General features: G+C 45.8%; 1 protein-coding gene across 1 annotated transcript; it reads left to right on the top strand.

Moving 5' to 3' along the window:
* The first annotated feature begins 697 nt into the window (after positions 1-697).
* On the top strand, positions 698-4,949 carry Il10 (interleukin 10). Its single transcript, XM_005079860.3, has 5 exons — positions 698-939; positions 1,626-1,685; positions 1,984-2,136; positions 3,098-3,163; positions 4,167-4,949. Exons 1-5 carry the CDS (start codon positions 775-777, stop codon positions 4,257-4,259), a joined length of 537 nt encoding a protein of 178 aa, XP_005079917.1. The 5' UTR covers positions 698-774; the 3' UTR covers positions 4,260-4,949.
* The last annotated feature ends 14,770 nt before the right edge of the window (positions 4,950-19,719 follow it).

Raw genomic sequence — 19,719 nt, 5'->3', positions numbered from 1 at the left:
AAGCCTGGGACACCGCAAAACAAGACCATGTGAGGACCACCTGCCAGACCCAGCAAGCTTCTCAGAAGTCTGAGCCCCTGCTCCTAACTTCCAACACTGGAATCTGGGAATCTCGGTGCAGCAAGGGCCAGAGGAGGCCCCGGCACTCCATTCTGAGCATCCATCCCACAGCACACGTACCTCTTCAAGGGACAGTCCTGAACAGGAGACGGAAGACGCAGAAGAGAGCAAGTTCTAAAGACAGTGTGCCCGTGAGTGCTTCCTTCAGATAACTGTGTGCTAAGATGAATTCCTAGTCAGCAGGAAATATCGGCTCTTCAACCCAGGTTGAGTGGCGGAACCAATTATTTCTCAATCCTAATATGTTCTGGAATAGCCCATTTATCCACGTCACTGTGACCTAAAAGTTCGTGAATGGAACTCACAATCGTAGGCCTCTGTACATAGCACAGCTGTCTGCCCCCCCAGGAAATATGACTTTTTGTATTGAGAAGCTCAAAAAAAAAGGAAAAACTTTTTTAAAAGAGAGGTAGCCCATACTAAATATAGCTATGCAGAAGTTCGTTTACCAGTTCTTTTAGCTTACAATGCAAAAAAAAAAAATTAAGAGGGAGGAGGAGCTTGAATAACCCTTGCCAGGAAGTATGTAAATGGAGAGGCCCCATTAAGCCTTCAGTATAAAAGGGGGACACTGGAGGGGAGGTCTACACTTTAGGGGCTTGCTCTTGCAGTACCGAAGCCACAAGGAAGCCTTGCAGAAAGCAGAGCTCCACCATGCTCGGCTCAGCACTGCTCTGTTGCCTGCTCTTACTGGCTGGAGTGGGACCCAGCAGAGGCCAGTACACCCAGCATGAGAGTAACTGCACCCACTTCCCAGTCAGCCAGACCCACATGCTCCGAGAGCTGAGGACTGCCTTCAGCCAGGTGAAGACTTTCTTTGTGAGTATGAAGCCTGCCTAACCTTCCTTGCTGGGACGGCTGGAAGTACGCGTTCTGATGGAACTATGGAAATCGCCCTCCTCCTTTTCCTGCTCCTACCCCCCTCTGCTCCTCCTCTATCCCCAGCACCTATTCCCCTTACACTTAAATGCAGAGTCCTAAGCTATGGGTTATGGGTTAAACTAAGCCCAGGCACACAGGAAAAGCCACCTAGACGGTGGCTGCGTCATCTCTCCAGTGCTCAGGAGCTTTCAGTGAAGTTTCCGTATTTTGATGGCTGGGACAGAAGTCCGAAGTAGGAGACACATGCTGCCTCTGCTTAGGATCCAGGGCAGCACCAGGCATGGAGAGCTTGCACTATGAGAGGAGTCTCTTTCCAGAGAAGGCAGAGAGCCATGCAACTAAGACACTCTCCATAAGGGACTCTGGAAAGGAGGGGTTGACACAGGTGCCCCTGAAACCTGATGTGGCTCATCTGAAAGAAGACCAGGCCTGGGTCACGCTTCTGCCTGGGTGTTCAAGCCAGGCGGAAGCTTCTATGAAACAGCGCGGTGCTAAGAGGAAGGGCTTTGATTTCACTCCAGGCTCTAGCACCATCAAACCCGATAAATGAGGAGGTATCAGAAGATATGCATGCCAGGTGTGCGCCTCAGCCTTGGCATTCATGCTCCTTTTTGTTCTTGCAGCAAAAGAAGGACCAGCTGGACAACATACTACTCACTGACTCCTTACTGCAGGACTTTAAGGTAGGGTCGCATGGGTGCTGGGGCGCCATCCAGTGGTTAGGGAAGGGAGGCTCTGCTTGAGACAGCGGGAGCTGGGGAGCTGGGTCTCATGCCATGCCTTTCAAAAGGAGAAGTGGGAAGTCCTTAACTCAGCATATGGGCAGCAGTCAAGGCTTGTGAAGAGCTCATTCTGTGGTAAAGGGACAGAATGCAGCTAGAGAGAAAGAGAGGGCCCCTAGGGACAACAAGCCAGTCCATCAAGTTTAGTTGCGACAGGCCATCCTTGCAGTAAGCCCCAACCTTTGATTCTTGCCTCTAGGGTTACTTGGGTTGCCAAACCTTATCAGAAATGATCCAGTTTTACCTGGTAGAAGTGATGCCCCAGGCAGAGAACCACGGCCCAGAAATCAAGGAGCATTTGAACTCCCTAGGAGAGAAGCTGAAGACCCTCAGGAGGCAACTGCAGCGCTGTGTGAGTAGCAGACCAGTTCTTTCCCTTGGAGTCACCCAGCAAATACCGTCTCCTACAGCCCAGCCAGGCCACATGCATCCAGAGACACACAGACTAGACTGGGGACTAGGTAAATCTACACCAGTGCCTCCACTCAGATCTCCGGCTCATCTGTCTCTGGGCGAGTGTGGGGGTGGCTCTGAGGCACTTACACGTGAAGATTTGCGCATAGCCTTCCTGTTATTTGTGAGTCATTGTGGGTTATTAGCTACTCCCCTCTCTTCATGGGAAGGCCAGGGCTTCAGTTACAGCTCCCTCAAGTCTCCTTGGACCTGGGCCCCAGGCTGACAGCTGAGGCTTCCAAGCAGAGGATGATATTCACCTCTTTGTCTCAGCTTTTGGGAAGCAAATTCAGCAACACACAACTGGGCTGATAGGACTCTCCCTGGCATTTCAGAAGGGCCATAAGACTGCTGTCCCTAAACCAGGCTCTATGAATGATTCACCCAGAGCATCTATTTCTCTGACTTAAGCGATGTCTTTGCTTTTTTCTTCTCTCACTGATACTGGGAGATCAGTTGGTGTCTATCTGTGCACTGGTTCTAAGCCAGCGATTTGACCCCAGTAGCTGAGACTTTAATCCCCACTCTCAGACACCTAGACACAGTTTATGGCAGTTGAGATTGGAGATAGACGAGATGAGACACACAAAACACAATAGAGAGACAAAGCCCGAGACCTGAGTTCACACCCATGCATTGCAAACATCTTAGTAATTCCAAAGACACACATTGCATCTTCCTGGGCTGTTCTCCTCTAGTGCAATAGATAAGAACGAAGCAGGGCTCAGTTCTCCCTGGGAGCGAAGAGGTGGGCATCGAAGATGAATCCAGCCCTTTCATCAGGCAATGAGGTTGTTCCCCCATGTGGTGTGGACACGGGGTTGGAGCTAGAATTATTAACACTTCCTTTTCTTCTACAGCATCGATTTCTCCCCTGTGAAAATAAAAGCAAGGCTGTGGAACAGGTGAAGGATAACTTTAATAAGGTAAGCTTGGGTGGTGGCAAGGGGGGTGGGCATAACGTGGCCCCGGTCAGCTCACCAAAGGCAGAAGGAGGGACCTGTTCCGCACCTGGAGTGTGGGAACCTGGCAAATCGTGTGACCTCCTCTGCCAGTTAGGAGCCGCCACCTCAGTCACAATGTTTTCTGCAAAGCGTCTCTGGCAGTTTCTAAATGACTGCCTCACCTTTGCAGGCTTTCGGCTTAGACTGACGGGACAACCTATGAGCACAGAGCACTAGGTGCTGGGGAGAGTGACAAAGGAAACAGAAAGTACAGAAAGTACCTTGTTGGGAAATGGGCTGAACCCACAAGTGCAGAAAGCAGACATGAATTGATGCACACAGGCACATCTTGGGGCTCAGCCTGGATGCCCCCAAAAGCAGGAAGAAGAATTCTTATTTGTCCTGGTACACTTTCCACCTGGCAAACAAAATGAGGTTTCACACTGCCAACTGCCTGTGAACCCATTAAACCCTAGTTCCCAGAAGCCATGTGGCCTACGTCATCTTCATGGGCTAGGCAGAGATACCTGGCGGGGTTCCAACATCAGTGGGCATGAATCCCTTGACTGTAGGCCAGAAGAGCAGGGCGGGGACTGCCTAAACAGCCCAAAACATAGCGACAGTCTTTCTCTGTCGCTGTCCTGCTCTCAAACTGCTTCCTCTAACTCTTTGCACAACATTCTGCATAAGCATTATTTGAGCCCGGGGCCTCTAAAAATGTTGAAAAAGGGCCATTCTGAAGACAGTGCTTTGAGAATAAGTTTTCCTTGCTGGCTACTGGCAGAGCGTAAAGCTGGGAGATGATGCAGGCGAAGGCACAGCCCCTTCCCAAGGCAGTGGGACAAATCCTTGTGTTCCCAAAGTTTGTCATTTCCCAACACAGAAAAGCAGAGAGCCTTCTGCTTTTAGGGTCCTGCCCAGCCAAGTCCAGGGATCTCTTCAGCCCTCCAACAGGTCTTAACCAGGTGTTTCTCTCCCTGCACAGCTCCAAGAGAAAGGCGTCTTCAAGGCCATGAATGAATTTGACATCTTCATCAACTGCATAGAAGTGTACATGACCATCAAAATGAAAAGCTAGAACACCCAGAGTGTGTGTTGAGTCTACGGACTTAAACAGACCTCTTTAATCTTACCCGGGGATCTTAGCTGGCAGAAGCAGCTCCTTGGGAAACCTCGTTGTACCTCTCTCCAAAGTATTTATTACCTCTGATACCTCAGTTCCCACCCTATTTATTCAATGAGCTTCTCTGTGAACTATTTAGAAAGAAGCCCAGTATTATAACTTCACAATATTTATTATCTTTACCTATGTTTAAGCTGTTTCCACAAGGGACGCGTGGTAGTATTTCAGTGTTCTAAGTTAAATTATGTTATATTATGGGGGGGGGTCTTCTTTGAAAAGCCAGCTGAAGCTTCCATTGTAAGGCTGGCCACATTTCACAGCTACAGACGTTTACTGTGATGCCCCCTAGTTTCTTCCATCCCTGAGTTCAGGACTCCTGAAGTAGTAAAGACAGGGCTTAGGAAGGGAAACCGGGGAGCCCTTTTGATGACTGTCCTTTCCACAGCTCAGAGGGATTCCCCTGACTTCATTCTCCAACTATTTCATTCTTGAAAGCTGTGGCCAGTTTATTTATAACCGCCTAAAATTAGTTCTAATAGAACTCATTTTTAACTAGAAATAATTCAATTCCTCTGGGAATGGTGTACTGTTTGTCTGTTTTTATAGCAGATTATAATTTTAAATAAATGGATCTTATTCAAATCATATTGTGCTGTCCATTGAATCCTGTCTGATTGAAAAAATGTCCCTCAAAGTTCTGAATAGCCAAAGGGGTGAATGAATCTTGTATTCCAAAGAAAGGATGCCTGCAACCTCTCCAGGAAAGGGTGGAGCACAGATCTCATCAGAAGGAAATCTTGCTTCACTTTCAAAGCATCAGCGTAAATCATTGAGATCTTCAAACTAAGTCTTTTAAGACACACCATGAAACCCTTAAAGGCCGTGCTAGCGTCCAAAGATGGGAAACGTGACTCTGAACACACAACCAATGCTAAGCAAGGGAAGCATAATATGTCTCATCCTTCAAGCTGCAGAGGTTTCGGGGTAAATTTAAATCTGTCTGGGTGGACTCTGGGGACTAACAGAAAGTTATAACTAGCTCCTGGAACTGGAAGATAGTCCACAACTTTGGTTACTACTGGCAACCACAATTTTTAATTAACTCCTGCCAACCCTGCCTCCCACAGTCCGGTGATCTAAACCCGGGACCTTTCAAATGCTAAGCAAACATCTGCTGCTGAACTCAATCTCCAGCCCACGATGCTTTGAGACAAGGTCTCGGCTAAAATTCAGGATGGCTTTGAATTCTGCTTCTCCTGCCTCAGCTGTCCAAGTACTGGGATTCTTCTTTGGGCTGAGACCAGAGACAAGAGAATTGAACCAAAAGAATAGAATATGGGTAAATTGGCCTACTGGATAGGGTCCCAAAGGGTTCAACCAGTTAGTCTGTCCCCTCCCTGAGCCACCAGGAAGGTGTTAGATTAACTTCTGGGGGGGCAGTGGCTGGGGAAGCCCTACTGGAGGTCTCGTGACTTGGAAGATAAGAGGAAATAATGGCTGAGTAACCCCGACACCACACACACACACACACACACACACACACACACACACACACACACACGTGCTGGCCAGGCAGCCCTGGGACAGGGCGGGTGGGATCAGAGAGGCTGTGGTCATTTTTTCAGTAAGCCCTGACTCACTTCGGTTAAAGTAACCATCGGAAGGAAGTGGGAAGGATCAAAGCTGAATTTCTGAGTTGAAAGGTTGGGGTTAAGAATGGGAGCTAGGTAGTACTCCATTGTGTAAACGTACCACATTTTCTCTATCCACTCTTCAGTTGAGGGGCATCTGGGTTGCTTCCAGGTTCTGGCTATTACGAATAATGCCTAGAACCTTCATCCAGTGGCAGAGGCAGACACCCACAGCTAAACACTGAACTGAACCCTTGGAACCCGGTGGCAGAGAGGGAGGAGTGATGAGCAAAGGGGTCAAGACCTGGCTGGTGAAACCCACAGAGACAGCTGACCTGAACAAGGGGGAGCTAATGGACCCCAGACTGATGACTGAGAGGCCAGCATGGGACTGATCCAGACCCCCTGAATGTGGGTGTCGGTGAGGAGGCCTAGGCAATATATGGGGCCTTGGGTAGTAGATCAGTATTTATCCCTGGCATACAAATGGACTTTGGGTGCCCACCCCACATGGAGGGATGCTCTCTTAGCCTGGACTCATAGGGGAGGGCCTAGGCCCTGCCCTGAAGGAAATGACAGACTCTGGAGATTCCCCCATGGAGGGCCTCACCCCCCCTGGGGAGAAGAGTGGGCATGGGAGGACTGGGGCGCTGGTGAGGGTGCTGGGGAGGAGGGGAGGGAGAGGGAGCTGGGATTGACATGTGAAGCAAGCTTGTTTCTAATTTAAATAAAAAAAAGATTTGAAAAAAAAAAGAATGGAATCTAGAGGCAGCAGGGGTGGCCCAGTGATTAAAGCACTTGCTGAGGAGTTCAAAGCCTTAGAACCCAAGCAAACGCCAGTGAGCATGGTGGCCTGGGAAGGCAAAGCATGGTGGCCAGCAAGACGGGCCGTTTTAGAGAGCTCTGGGCTTAAGACTCTGCCTCAGTGAACAGGTGGAAGAGAAGTTGAGGGTGACCCCTGACATCAATGTCAGGCCTGCACATGCATGCCCACACATGTGCATACCAAGAATGCATGCACACACCCGCCTCTAAATGGAAGGGGAAAAGAAAAATGGGGGCTCACAGAAGGGGAGCAGAGAGGTGGACCAAAGCTCTCATCCTGATCTAGAGTTCTGAGCCCCTAGCCAGAAAGATTCCAGGGGCTAGGGCTCAGTGGCAGCTGGCCCATGCTCACTAACAGGAGGTGGTATCTCATTCAAGAGACTGGGCGTCTGAAACAGAAACACATCTGAAAAATCGGCGTAGCTGATCTCAACAGTAGTTGCAATTTTACTAGAACATTCTGTGGGTGTGTCAGATATCAGGTATACGATATGCTTTTAGTATTGCTATTTCCTATAGACCCAGAAATGGAGTGTTTTTTCACTATTCAGTTTGCTATGCTACCATTCAATAACTCAATATTCTAATGACCATGTTGGAAGTTCAAGGGTTTTTTTTAGTTATTCATCCAGCACTCTCAGTCATGTGTTGATTATAAATTAATCTTTTAATAATTTATTTTATTTCAAGTACTTTCGTGTATGTAAGTGTGAAGGTGTCAGATCATCTGGAACTGGACTTACAGACAACTATGAGCTGCCATGTGGTTGCTGGGAAGTGACCCAGGGCCTCTGGAAGAGCAACCAGTGCTCTTACCCTCTGAGCCACCTCTCCAGCCCCCAATCAAAAATTAATCTTAACAAATATGTAGGTTCTGTGCTTGCTAATTAAACTCTTTATCTATCTATCCTTATAGTTTTATGCCTAATATTTACATTAATAATTGGACATTAATTGAAGCTATTCGTTGGCTACTTGGCTACACACTTGGTATGCACTAACTCATTAGTTATCATGTAACTCTATAAGATATTATTAAATTAATATCTCAATTTATCTTTTTTTTCCTTTGAAACATAGTCTCACTATATATCCCTGACTGGCTTGTAACTCACTATGTAGACCAGGCTAGCCTCGAACTCAGAGATCCACCTCTGTCACCCAAGTGCTGGAATTAAAGGCATGTGCCACCACACCTAGCCAACATCTCAATTTCTTACACATGAAAATGAAATTTAGATAAGTTATATCATCTACCTTAGGCAGTTTGTGAACTTACTGATTATATCAAACTCCTAAATATCATTTTCATACAAAATTTACTAAATAATTCTTTTGCTCCATGTAGTCCTGCCTCATTAAAAGACACAGATATTTGCCAAACTAGTGGTGTACACCTGTGATCCTAGATTTTGAGAAACTGAAATAGGGAAACTGAGAATTTGAAGCCAGCCTGGGATACACTTCAAGAGCCTGCCTCAAAAACAACAATAAAATAGCATACACTTACACTCCCACATGCTCAAGAGACTGAAGAAGGAGGGTCACTGAGTCGAGGTGTTCAATGCTACTCTGAGCAAGATAGAGTGACCTTATATAAAAAATGATAATATACAATTTAGTATTAAGTGTCACCATTTTTGTCTTGAGATGTTTTAAATTTGTCTCCTAATTACTCTTTGACTATCTGGTTCTTGAGGAGCATAAGAAATGTTCACATGCCTAATGTAGCCCATCACATGGCTGAGTCTCCACAGCACACAATATATCTCCCTGAGAGCCAGTGATGGGAAGAGAACTAAAAAGAAGGTGGACAAGGTGGACACAGCATCTTTTCTGGCCCCATCTGACAACTCCCACACCACTGGTTCTGCCTCCTTCTACCCTTTAGAAAGGGATACATACAGGCCAAATACAAGCAAGGGGGAGCTGGGTTTCAGCTTTTGAAGGAGGATGTCAAACGATCTGCACACATATTTTAAAACTTCTACACCCTTCAGCGTGTTAATAGATAGTAGCTCTGTGCTCTTGGCTGGTGGGTGGAGGGAAGAGCTGGCTGGGAACCAGCTGCATAGATAGGCCATCAACATGGACACTGCCATCCTTAGGTCTCCCTCCAGTAGACTTAGCCAAACACATTTGCTTCTCTTAGCCTCCGTTTCTCCTTTGCAAAGCTGGCAAAAATTTTCTTCCTAGAGGTTAGGGATTGATTGTTTGTGTCCCTCTTCTCCCTAGACCTCCCCCGACCAAATTAATATTGGAGGCTTGACTCCCAAAGCGATGACTTTTGAAGACAAGGCCTTTGGGAGATGGCCAAGATTAGATGGGATGACAAGGGTAGAGTCTTCATGGTGGGACTTAGTGCTACCCCTGAAGAGTTGGTTCTATCTCTTTATCGTTTTAGGACTGATCGAAGAAGAGGTTTTATGATCGCACCCTGAGATAGGACCTTTCTTGAAACAAGAGAAGAGGCCTCAGGATGAAACTGCCTTGCTGGCACCTTGATCTTGAACTTCTCAGCCTCTACAACTTGAAGAAGATAAGTTCCTACTGGTTGAGCCAGGGCACCTACAAAATCTTTCTATGGCAGCTCAAGCCTACTAACACACAAAGTTCAGCATGAAGGCATCTAAGGTGCAAAATACCTGAAATACATGTGTTTTGAAGAGGTGGCACGCAAGTGATATATGGGTGAGAGTTTGGGAAGAGAGCTAAAAGCCTTTATTCTCTTAGACCAGCTACCTCATCTCCCAAATCTACTTGGTTCTCATGTACCAGATCTAGGGTGACAATAGATAGATAATGAGAATCCCTACTCATCTGTGGTCCTGGCTGCTAAGATGAAGAGGGTGGGACCAGTGAGAGAAGTTCCTGGAATCTAGATGGCAAAGTGATTGCTCTACATAGATCCTGGCAGACATTAGGCAAGCAGGCTCCTCCACTCTGGGGATGAAGCTTTTAAAGGATGGGATGACGACATCCGATGGAAGGCAAGAGGGAAGAGATAGCTAAACAGCAGAAGCCTTCCATTCTGTGCTGTTTGTCCCTCAAACTTAAGTTTTGATTTAATCGTGATAAAGTTTAGTGAAAATATAAATGGAAACTGGGTCATTTTCCAGAATGAGAACATAAAGCCAGAATGAGAGGATGACCTTTGACCTTCTTTTGCGAGCTACAGAACTGTCTCTAAAATGAGCCAGTCAACTCTATGTCTCTAAGGGCGCCGCGGGTCCCCTGTGTACAGGCTTCATTATTCAATGCTCCTTTTCCCAAGATGCTCAGGTGGTGACTTTAGAGGTTTACTTAGCCTATCCCGAATTAGAATTCCTCAACAGTAAAACACAGAACAAGGTCTGAATTGATAGTTTTTATTCTGGGTCCGTGAATAGCGGCACTTGAGGGGTGGGAATAGTGATACCAAGCAAGTTTACAAATTTGAAAACACCAGCAAGCCCTCCATAAGCCTGCACAGGCGCACTCAGAAGCACTCTTTCCCGTGTGGCAGGAGGCCAAGCCACTCCGCAGAGAAGGACCTGGCTGCTTCACAACGATCAAAGTCCTCTTGCCAGTCCTCTCTCATAGCTTTGACCGGCGGTTAGAAAATGGCATTAAAGTCGTTAAAGCAGACAAAGTAGTTTAAAATGGCATGTTCCAGGTGGGGAAGGAATAGCTGTGATCCTCTGCAGTGCTGAGTCTCACAGACACCCAGGTACTCTGAGTGCTGCTCAAGCCTCGTTCCCAAGCCTGGGTCCTGGCTCTAGCTTCTGAGCTCTTCATTCAGCCAAGCTCCTTCCCACCCTGTCCTCCTCCAGGACACATCTCCTGCATTGGCAGTTTGCCGTAGAGCTTCGAGTCATCTGTGTATCCGCAGGAGCTCCCCCCTCCCAGCAGTATTGGGCAACCACCCAGACTTGAACTTGCAGAAGCTCACTTGGCCCCCAGCTGGGGAAGAAATGGACAGGGAGAAAAACAACAGATAAAATAACACAGCTTACCTCTTGCCCACAGCATGGCTTCTGAGGTCTGCTGGCCCCAGCTCTCAGCACTCAGCTGCCTCTTACCTACCAGAGACATGACATGGAGATACCACCTACCTCAGTATTCTCCTAAGTCCAACAACCACCTTTTTCAAGGTGTTGTTACAAGAAATAAACACATGGGTGAATGTAAAGCCCCTGGAATACAGCAAAGAATTAGTAAAATGAAAACATTTTATGCATTTTGGAAAATGGTTGTGGGAAATCAGATAGAAAGACAGGTACCGACATTCTGAAAAAAGAGTTGGGCCCATCTTGCATTTCTGCCAAAAGTTAGACCTCTGCCTCTCTAGCCACCGTTCATGGGCAGCAAGCAAAACAGGCTCAGTCTTGCACCTGGGATGGAAAAAAGGAAACTGCATTTTAGAGTTGTCTACTTTCTGTTTCCTGAAATCAATCCCAGAGATGGTTTGGGCTCAATGAAGCGAAAGAGCCTGTATGGATTGCAGCAGAGAGGGCCACAAGTCCAGGGGGCTGCTAGGCATGTGTGCCTGATTGCCATTGGGAGCAATAAAAGTTACCCAGCAATCAAATGCAGGTTAAACTAACCATGTGTCCAGTTTTATTTGATTTCAGTCCTGGGCTTGTTCAACCTCTATCACTGCTGTCTATCTGCTAGCACTTCGAAACACTACAACTCAGGTCCACAGCTGTGGTTTTCCCCCTCACTGCTACTGGAGACTTTTGCAAGGTCATACAGTCACAGCATGACACGGTCCAGTTTGCCCAGTACACCTCCCAGAATCGCACGGCTGATTACAATTTTCCTGGGTTACTTAAAACAGAAAGATGTCACTTCCCCAACATGACCCTACCAAATCCCCTCCACCGAGGCGGCATTAGTAACCCTGACTAGTACTCAGCACTAACAGCTAATCTAACCTTATCTGTCATAATAATCTCTACCCCCACATATACGACTGCTGAACCCCAAACCAGAACAAAGGAGGGCTAGCCTCCCCCTGAAATTCTCTTCAAATTAAAAATTTATGAGGTATGTGTGGATTCTTTCAGAACAAACTGTGCTCTAGGAACTCTGTTGGGGTGATTGAGTAAGAGCTGCAAATAAAGCAGGCCTGGCACCTGTCCTCATGGACTCAACTACTGCTTGCTGTAATTACTTTTCATACACACATTGATTTGAGACAGAATTGTTGATGCATTTAAACTACTAGGCTCAAGCAACCCTACTTCAGCAATTAACCCCAGCAAACTGTGGTGACTTCTATTATTTATTCATTTTTTGTCTTTGAGACAGGGTCTCACTGGGTAGCCCAAGCTGGCCTCCAACTCTTGGACTGCTTGCCTCTGCTTCCCAGATGCCAGAAGTCTAGGCTTGTGTCACCATTGCTATGATGGTGCATAGTAATGAGAAGTGGGGGATTTAAGCCTGCAGTCAAGCTAGACTGGTCTTCCAGGCTTTGGCGAGATGACATTTAGCTGGCTGAAGGATGAGGGATAAATGAAGATGTTCAGCAGATAAACAAGCATAAGACTCCTTAGCAGTACGATGAAGAGTATTCTCTTTGAAGTGCCAAGGTCTGTATTGGTTCCCTACATAGGTGGGCTCTCTGGCTTCTCCACCTGTGATGCTGAGAGCCTCCATCAGAATGTGACACAACTAAAAGACAAACCACAAACAATGAGGGATGTTAAACATTAGAGGGAGATTTGTGATGAGCCTGGTCTGATCAGTCAGGGGTGGCAAGCTGTTTATAAGAATTTAAACTTCACTGACAAAGGGAAGCCATCACCGCTGTTAAGTAGGAAAGAGAAAATAGTTCTCCTCTTTATGAGACCATCCTGGGCCACTTGCTCCAATCTAAGTAGGAGGGAGTTATAGTTCAGGACTAAGGTGTTCATAGGAACTGACTGATTTTTCACATAGCAATGCTGTGTGAAAGTGGATGATAGCAAAGATGACTCACAGAATTCCAGCCTGAGCCAGTGAGTTGAGAAGAGGCAGGTTTAAGAGCACGACAGACATATTTACATTGGCAGCTGCTTTGGGGACAGGCCAGAAGTGTCACTGAAAGGTCATGAGGTAGATGGGAAAACTGATGAAGTCAGGTTCCTTGGAAAGTAGGAGTGGACAGATGGGTTGCAGGAAGAAGGAAGAATTGAAGATGTCACTGAGCAACTACCCAAAGAATGTAGGAGAGAGAAACACGAGGGTGTTGGTTTGAAGAACTATTGGCAGAAATTGAAGATGTTCCCATCACATGTCTTCTATTCCCATTAAAACAGTGATTAGGGAAGGGATAATGCAAGGAAATTTGAGAAGAGATAAAAAATTTGAAGTGAGCTTAACAAAGCAAGCAATTCCAGAGAAATGTGGTGGATGTCCATACAATGGTGTGCCCGTGTGTTGGCCAGTTTTCTGTCAACTTGACACAGCTAGAACCATCTAAGAGGTTCAAGCCAGTAAGCAGTGTTCCTCCATAGTTTCTGCTTCAGCTCTTACCTCCAAGTTCCTGCTTTGAGTTCTTGCCCTAACTTACCTCCATGTGACCTGAGAGTTATAGTGTAGACTAAACCCTTTCCTCCCCAAGTCATGGTGTTTTATCATAGCAATAGAAACCCTACCTAAGTCACTCTGGTAGAAGCAACCAGTTGTAGGTTGAAGTGGTCTATAGATTGTTCCAGCTTCCTTGGGATTCTTGTCATAGCCTTGTATGAACACAAAAGGGAGGCTCACTGTGCTCCATGAATGTAACCAAAGAACAACAAAGGGAAAGTTGAGAGTATATAAGTTAAATAACAAGGCAAACAAAGATGGAAGAGAGGTGATACAATGGGATAGTGTTGAGCTCACAAGAAACAGTTTCGAGGGAGAATATTTTTTATTGTTGCTTGTTTTGTTTTGATTTTTGATACAGGCTTTGGAGCCTGTCCTGGAAGTCACTCTGTAGACCAGGCTGATCTCCAACTCACTGAGATCTGCCTGCCTCTGCCTCCCAAGTGCTGGGATTAAAGGCATGTGCCACCACCACCCGGCTCCTGAGGAAGAATCTTAATCACTGAGAAGAGGAGACTGTGGACAGAGGGTGTCTGACTGTATGAGGAGACTTTCCAAGTCCCGGCATCGTCACTACAGTAATCAGCTGAGTAGAAGCAGAGGAAGAGGTCACAGGAAATATGGATGTCACGGAATTGAAAGCCACAGTTTGAGTCATCTGCAAATCTACCAGGCTCACAGCTGTAGAAGGAAGGTCAGTAGGATTCGGGAGAAGGAGGAAGGTGCTTAAATAGCTTGTGAATAAGAGTAAGAGAAAGAATCTTGAGCATCCTGGAATGTCTATAGATTTCACTTTCCACATATATAAGTTCTCAGAGTCGCATATAATTAGCAAGTGGGCATTTTAGATCCCCTAAGTCCCAGAAAAGAGATTTAAATTTCTTGGGAAGACTTCCTAGCAGAATTTTCTAACAAACAGAACCTATTTGGTCATACATATTACCAGATTCAAATCACCTTTGCACCATAAAAGTAACAAATTTCCAAGCATTAACACTAGAGGCATGCAAATCAAGAAGTTTATACTTATGACCAAAATGATTCATCATCCAATGGCACTTCCAATTGAGAGCCTGGGAGTAAGACCCCAAGCACAGACCTTTCTGGACTCCCCCCCCCTCCAAGCTTCATCCAGCTGATGTGGCACCATTAAAGTCAGTTTCTTCCCCACAGTGGAGAGATGAAAAAAAAATCACCATAAGAAATCATTTCCTCAAGTCTAATACAAATCTCTTGCTGGACACAGAAATCTGTCTGAAAAAGATGGCAAAAATCTAGCCAGTCTGTGGCAGGGTGTTTAGCATTTCATTGCTTTATAGAAACCTGGGAAACTGACATAAAGAAAGGAAGGCTTACTGGGGGTCACAGTTTCAAAAGCGTTCATCCGTGCTCATGCAGCTGCATTGTTTCTGGGCCTGTGATAAGGCAGAGAATAGCATGTCAGGGAGCGAGTGCCGGAGCAGATCTGCTCACTTTCTGACGGCCAGGAAGCAAAGAGAACTCACCTATGTGATGGCCCTCCTTCCAAACTCATTAGTCTAGGAGTCCATAAGTGAATTAATGTGATCTTGAGGTTAGAGCCCTCATAATCCTACCATGCCCTGAAGCATTCCCTGTATACTGCTACCCTGGAGACCTACTCTTATAGCACTAAGTCTGGGGGGACCATAATACAAGGTAAGTGTAGTGACTGTGTAAAAGCTACTAGGGCACTTTTGTGGGTTTTTTAAATAATTATTTGAAAATGAAACTATGCGTTTTGTTTTGTTTTGTTTTGTTTCAAGGCAAGGTTTCTCTGTGTAACAGCCCTGGTTGTCCTGGAACTCACTCTGTAGACCAGGCTGGCATCGAACTCACAGAGATCTTCCTTCCTCTGCCTCCCGAGTGTTGGGATTAAAGGCGTGCACCACCACCACCCTGCATACTTTGTATATCTCAGTATTTTCATCCCATTTTCCTACTAATTCCTTTTATTTCATTTTATGAAAATGTTGATCCCTTAATAGGTTGAAAATTTTAAAGTCAAGTTCTTAACTAAACTAAAAACAGCTTGAGAAACACAGGTCTAAATCATACTGTTTACCGTGTTCCAGGATTTACAGAAACTCTTTACATGGACAAAAGAAAAAATGAGATACAAATGTGCAAAATACATATCCACAAGCCAATCCGACCTCAATTCCTTATCTGAAGGTAGAAATACCAATCTCTGCAGATCTGAGGGGACGTTTACAAGTGATACCACGCTGTGGGCCCAAGGTGAAGGCTGTTAGCTCTTGAAGGTCATCTAGTTGAACTTAGAACTGATTGCTCCGGCGAGACTCTCAGACCTCACCAATGAACAGGTGGTCTACCACAGCCGTCATGAATTGACTGACTCCCAACTTCAGGCAGTGTGGAATACAATCACGTCATCCCTACCTTGTCCTCCATCATACCTGGAGAACCCACTGTCCTAACTAGGAAAGAATGTGGACGCCATCAGTGTCTGCCATTCCCCCATCTCTCACAATAAACAGCTTTAATTCTGTGCCTATACTGAGCACACACAGCAGGCCCCTCCTATGGTATAACAATCGAGATCTGAGACAGCACCCGCGGGCTCGTGTGTTGAATGGTTGGTCCCCAGCTTTTGACATTTTGAATGCTGTGGCGCGTTTACCAGGTAGGCCTGGCTGGTGACGCAGGTCACTAGGGGTAGACCTTTAAAGACTGTTTCTTAACCCAGCTGTCTCTGCTTCCCAGTTACTGCGATTCGAGAAGCCCGTGTCACATGCTCCCACTGCCATGATGAGCAGCAACCTCTCTAACATCAGGAGCCGAATAAACCCCTTCTCCTCCGAGTTGTTTCTGTCGTATGTGTCTGTCACAGCAAAGAGTTACAAATGCACATGACGACTGCACTTCTCCTGCTCAGTCACTAGTTGGGGGAGGGGCTGTGCTACCACTTAGCCAGTGAGACAGAGCGTGATCTGCTTTTCTCTAGAAGTGAAAGCCTGCAAGAAAATATTAATTTCTTACTCTAGAACACTAGGCTGGAAGGGTGACACTGGCCTGGAGTCCCAGCACTTGGGAGGTAGAAGCGAAAGGATCAAGGTCACCCTCAGCTGTGTAACAAGTCTGATGCTAGTCTGCCTCAAAGAAAGCAAATAAGACATCCCGGTAAGCAAGTTCTGGACTCTAATTAAAGGAAGCAGGACTAGGGTTGCTGAGCCGTGGTGCCAGGCTACTCCACTAGCCGGTGGGCCTGCACTTGTGCTACACGCCAAGCTTCTCCCGTGAATGAACTGGGTATCTGCCTCCAAGACCAATGCCACTGCTGGTGCAATAACTGGAGTCACAGCTGCCACAGCCACCATGTAGATGAGCTTTGGTTACCCCTGTTAAGAAACTGCCAGAAGGAGCACCACCAGTGGATTTCTACCATAAAAGGGTCCCCAGCAACCACCAGCACCCACGCTGCCACTATGCCACCACAGCATGACTTCCAGCATTGCCACAGCGACCGTTCCTGTGAGCAGGCCCACACCCAACTCAGCCACCCCACGGCATTAGCGGCAGTTGTGGTACAAGGACTCTCAGAGAGAAAAGCCCAACTTGTGAAAAGAAAACATGGAGAGGAGACCAGAGCAAGACAATCATGAGGGCTCAAGAAGGTAAAGCGAGGCCTTGGACCCCTACACGTGACCACTGCCAAGTGGAGCTGCAAAGGAAGGGAGGACAGCACAGTACAATAGCACTTTGCTATACCCAAGGGTCTTCCACGGACCTTCAGAGTGGCCATCACAGACAGCCTGTCTGTGGAAAGTTTCATTCCCTAATTCAAAAGAGGCTTGAGGTTAGCAGGCATGTCCAGCCTTTCACCATTGTGATACAATAGTGTCATCTACAAAGTTCATACTTTGAGAACCACATAATGGAGTTACAAAAGCACAATCTCGGTGTTTTCCATTCCTTTACCACTTTGTGTTAGCTGCACTCGTGGCTATTCTGGGGCACATGTGGCTACAAGTCACAGGTTGGACACTCCAACTTGCTAGAGAAGAAAGAGGGACCCAGGCCAGGGAACTCTGTCAGAAAGGCAAAGCTAGGGCTTCTGGGAAATTAATAGGAGGTTCTACAGCCATGTGACACCTTGTTCGTGGCTTCCATTTGTTTGGTGGATTGGTTTCCATCCTTTGACCTTTGACATTCATTTTTTTATGTCTTTTGCTAGTAAACTGCATATTTTAAAAGGGAACATTTAATCAGGAAAATATAACAATTGAAAACATTCATGTACCCAATTAGGGCAATTCACCCAATTTTATAAAACAAACACTAAAGGTTTTAAAGGGTGCAGATCTTGACACAATGATAGTAAGAGACTTCTATAAGCCACTCTCATTTTCAGATATGTCTTCCAAACTAAGAATACCAGCAAGGAAATTTCATAGGGAAATGATAACACGGATCACCTTCATTTAACAGATATGGACAGCCACATTCTACCATCTATATCTACAGCCTATACCATCCATATCCTATCTGACAGGGAACACACACTCCTCAGAAGCATACAGAAAGACACTTGAGAAACCACACAAATACTTAGAGGCTGACAACTTTTGAATGACAATGGGTGGTTGAAGGTAGTAGGGAAGAAATATAGTTTTCTAGAAAGAAATGAAAATATTAACACCAACATAACAGATCCTCTAGAAGTTCTAAGAGGAAAGCTACAAGTGTTCACACTTAAAAATCAGACACGTCTCAAATAAATGACCTAATGACACAGCTCAAGGCTCTAGAAAAACAAGAAGTCAAATGAAAATGCAGCCAATGGCAAGAAATAATAAAGATCGGGACAGATGTCAATGAAATATAAAATAAAAAGGCAATTAATGAAATGAAACAAAGAATTGTTTGAAAAGACTGAAAACTTTGTAGCTAGAGTAACCTAAGGAGGGGAGGGTACAAAAGAGGAGGGGTACAGAGAAGAAGGGTAGGAAGGTCAATGACAACAACAAAACTGTTTGAAAAATGCCATGATGAAGCCTATTTGTATGCTAATTTAATATATTTTGAGATAGGGTCTCACCCTGTTAATCTGCTGGCTTAGAACTCTCTATATAGACCAGGTTGGCCTTGAATTGACTGAGACCCATCTGCCTTTGCCTCACACATGCTGGGCTTAAGGGAGTGTGCCACCCCATCGGGATATTTTAGTTCAGTTTTTCAAAAGCAAGGACACTGAGTTGGTTTGCTTGCTTGTTTCCTATATTTGGATGTTGAACATATTTGAAGCAAAACTCAGCGAAGACTTTGGGCAACTGGGAAAAAACTAAGCACGAGAATAAAAGAGCACAAAACAACAAACCAAAACTGTAGTTATGACTGTTGAACTCATGACTTCACCAATCCTAAATCAGAACCACGTCCCTATTTCCATTAGGTGTGAAGCAATGATTTTCCTCCTGATTGAGTCATTGTTAATTGGGTTTCTGGTTACTTGTAACCAGAAATATGTACAAAAGAGCTTTATGAACTCTTGGGTATCAACAGCACAGGACTTAATTCAGGGGCATCCCCTCTTCCCTTCCTCCTTCTCAGCAGCTGAGTCACCTCTTACTCACCCACAAGCCCCAAATACTTGAAGGAGTTTAGGAGACATGGAGTCCCTTTGCTTTTACCACAAGACATGGTGGAAACCAAACCTTAGTAAATTCTCAGGCCATCATCCCTCCTGCCATCCTCAGTGGTTTCAGCTAAAGGAAAAAAAAAAACCAACTACACAGATAACTGTAGACTTGGGGTGTGAGGGAAAGCTATGGTAAGCACCAGCTTGCGAGCCTGCCTTGCTGATGCTCTCATAGGCTCCCCTGCCAGCCTTCTTGACTAACTGCTGCCCACAAGGGCCCGACAGGTGGCCATCTGGTTTACACTTCAGTGTTTGCAATGAAACAGTCCTCCTCACTCGATGCACCACCTGCCTCATTTCCAGACAACTCTCATTATGCAACTTTCTTTCAGTTTTACTATCAGGCCCCAATCTGCTTCCTTACAGCTTGTCTGCTGTAGTTTTACTTACCTTCCCAAGACGAAATAGAAGACAAAGTGGTCCACACACCCCACGCGCTCACATGATAGCGCTCCACATCACATCAGCTATTACTGCAAAGCTTCTTTTCTCCAAGTTACTTTCTACTACATTGTTCATAAAGTGTGTAGCTTCTATATTTTCCATATTTTTTGCATCTCAATTAGCTATTTCCCTCTGTGCTGGGTAGTTCTTTGTCAGCTTGTCACAAACTAGGGTCATCTTAGAAGAGAGAACCTCAGTGGGGAAAAAAATGCACCTGCCAAATTGCCTATAGATAGTATGTGGGCTTTAATTATTGATTGATGTGGGAAGGCTCAGCCCA

This window comes from Mesocricetus auratus, unplaced genomic scaffold (genome assembly GCF_017639785.1).
Source record: "Mesocricetus auratus isolate SY011 unplaced genomic scaffold, BCM_Maur_2.0 Super-Scaffold_100676, whole genome shotgun sequence".
Classification (NCBI taxonomy): Eukaryota; Metazoa; Chordata; class Mammalia; order Rodentia; family Cricetidae; genus Mesocricetus; species Mesocricetus auratus.
Note: the sequence above shows the minus strand (reverse complement) of the source record. Positions and strands in the feature narration are given on the sequence as shown.

Coding starts and splice junctions, on each gene's coding strand:
- Il10 (XM_005079860.3), top strand. CDS start 775: ATGCTCGGCTCAGCACTGCTCTGTTGCCTGCTCTTACTGGCTGGAGTG. Junction 1,686..1,983: donor CCTTACTGCAGGACTTTAAG/GTAGGGTCGCAT, acceptor TCTTGCCTCTAG/GGTTACTTGGGTTGCCAAAC. Junction 3,164..4,166: donor TGAAGGATAACTTTAATAAG/GTAAGCTTGGGT, acceptor CTCCCTGCACAG/CTCCAAGAGAAAGGCGTCTT.